Source organism: Morone saxatilis, unplaced genomic scaffold (genome assembly GCF_004916995.1).
Source record: "Morone saxatilis isolate NCDOM2014 unplaced genomic scaffold, NCSU_SB_2.0 Contig15, whole genome shotgun sequence".
Taxonomy (NCBI): domain Eukaryota; kingdom Metazoa; phylum Chordata; class Actinopteri; family Moronidae; genus Morone; species Morone saxatilis.
In genome coordinates, this window is record NW_023339707.1 from 2,964,028 (window position 1) to 2,966,389 (window position 2,362).

At 39.1% G+C, this 2,362-nt stretch overlaps 1 protein-coding gene across 1 annotated transcript in view; it reads right to left on the minus strand.

Annotated features, from left to right (window-relative positions):
- LOC118324410 (troponin C, skeletal muscle-like) overlaps positions 1 to 2,362 on the minus strand; it is a 6,050-nt gene that overhangs the window by 1,097 nt on the left and 2,591 nt on the right. Inside the window, exons 3-5 of the mRNA XM_035656747.1 lie at positions 2,027 to 2,170; positions 767 to 881; positions 254 to 390 (exon numbers count right to left, since the gene is read on the minus strand). Coding sequence (XP_035512640.1) covers positions 254 to 390; positions 767 to 881; positions 2,027 to 2,170 — 396 coding nt within the window. The remainder of the gene's footprint in view (positions 1 to 253; positions 391 to 766; positions 882 to 2,026; positions 2,171 to 2,362) is intronic.

Below are 2,362 nucleotides of genomic sequence, written 5' to 3' on the forward strand. Positions count from 1 at the left end.
GCCAGATTTAGTGGCATCTAGTGGTGTAGTTGCAGATTGCAACTCACTTGTTTCCCCCTCCCTTTTCATGTGCGAGGGAAACGCACAAAAAACACAAAGGGCCCTATCTTGAGCCAGTTTTTGGTTTGTATGTTCTACTGTACAAACATGGTGGTTCAACATGGCGGCCTCCTAAAAAACATTATGAAAGACAGTGTGAGGTCCACAGGGGTGAAGAAGCTCTTCCCTCTATATATATTGAGCTTAACCTTACCATCAAAATCAATCTTTCCATCTTTGTTTGAGTCTGCTTCACCAAACATCTCATCAATATCTTCCTCTACGACTGCTTCTCCAGTGAGATGGAGGATGTCTCCGAACTCCTCCCGGTCAACGAAACCATCTCCATTCCTGTGGTGAAAATGATATTTTAATCTCACTGTGTGAAAACAAATCTCTTGCCTCCTTGCTCTCGTATATCAACACACAAACACACATTGCAGATATTTGTTAAAAGTCAATTGCATTGTCTATACAGACTGAGGGTAGTATCATATAGGAGTTATAAATAAAGTTGATTTGTTGCTGAACCATAATGTCTCTATAAAACTATGGTGTTTGACAAATAGTTTCTCAAACTGTTTAATGATTCTGCAGGCCATAAAATTGTTTCTAAAATTTTAAAATATTCCAATAGGCTTTTCAATTTAGCATTAGCAGAACATAAACATCTTGTGCAATAACATGGTGTTTGCTCTTGTCTTTCTATTAGTATTTGGTGTCATACTTGTCAAAGATACGGAAGCATTCTGAAAGTTCTTCTTCACTCTTTCCAGCCTGGTCCTCCTTTAACTGTTGCACCATCATGACCAAGAACTCCTCAAAGTCAATGGTACCACTGCCTGAAGAGATGAGGAGGTGAATAAGTGAAGAGAGAGGATGCCACCAGGGTTACCTTGAGAAAGGCTTGATTTGAAAATTTGACAGAAAATAATTGTTATAAATTGGTGGCACAGAAATGGAAAGAATATGGTATTTAGCAGGCAGGTTGGGTCTATTAAGAAATGCTGCTGAGTTACATTATGGGAAGGATCCAATGTTTTTGGAGCTTGACTTGTCTGGACTGCAGCAAAGCAGGTTCAGCCCTATAAACACTAAGTCTGTCCCTGACTTAGTGAGCGAGTCAGTGAGTGATAAAGTTACACCACTGATCGGTCGAATTCCCCATTGGTCATTGCTGTTTAAACTGAATAGATGTGAATGTTAGTTATGTACCATAACTCCAGATTCTACAAGTATAGGCACTATATTGATTTAACAGTATGAAAAAGAGTGCACTGTCTATCAGTGCAGTTGGCTTTAATTGCTGTACAGCTGTAAATTGCACTTACTTTACATTTAATTTGTAATAATATGTTAATTCCACTACAGGGGAGACAGGATTTTCTCTGCTATTAGGTTGAAAAAATATGTGGATATATCAGCATTGGCCATCGGTTAAAATGAGCTGGAAAATCAGCATAGGCTGTGCCTATCCTTTGGAGGTACCTAATTAATCTTCTATTTTGTATAGGGTTCACTCTCTAAGGCTAGTTGGATAAGATGAGATGTGTCTGTGAACACTGACGTAAGCAACCACACTCACATGACGTGAGGGACTACTGCAGAAGATTTGCATTACACTACTGCTCACTATTCATTTTAGCAATTTGGCCACAATTTGACAGTCCAGCCATATACAAGGTTTCAACCTAGCCTTCAACATTATGGAAATACAGTACTACTATTAGTACTATTATTGCTGGAGTATCTCTATGTTGTGAGTCTTATTGTGTCCCTGATGTATTTACTTTAAGCCACAGTGAGTGCAGAAATTAGTAAATCCACCTCTTTTGCTCTGAAAACAGCACAAACAAAAAACTATTTCAGAGCCAGGGAACAAAAAAAATTCAATAGAGCAACTCAGTCCCATCAATCATTCTTAAATGTCATTAAGATGCTACATTTGTTGTCCTTTTTCTATTATCTGACCACACAATAATCTTACCATCCTCATCGACCTCCTCAATGATGGCATCCAACTCCTCCCTTGATGGGTTCTGACCCAGCATCCTCATCACGGTACCCAACTCCTTGGTGCTGATGTCACCGCCACCGTCCGTGTCGAACATGTCAAAGGCGGCCTTGAACTCTGGACGAAAGATGGAAATAGTTCAAAATCGGACAAGTCCAACGTGGTAAAACAAAATCAAGGACAAAATAAACTTTGGATCTTGTGCTAGAAGGCTTGTGTTTCCTTTTTAAAAGGTTAAAAAATTAAGGATGACACATCTTCTCTACTCGGAAATAGTGGTCAGTTGTGATTCATGTATGTCAGAAAATC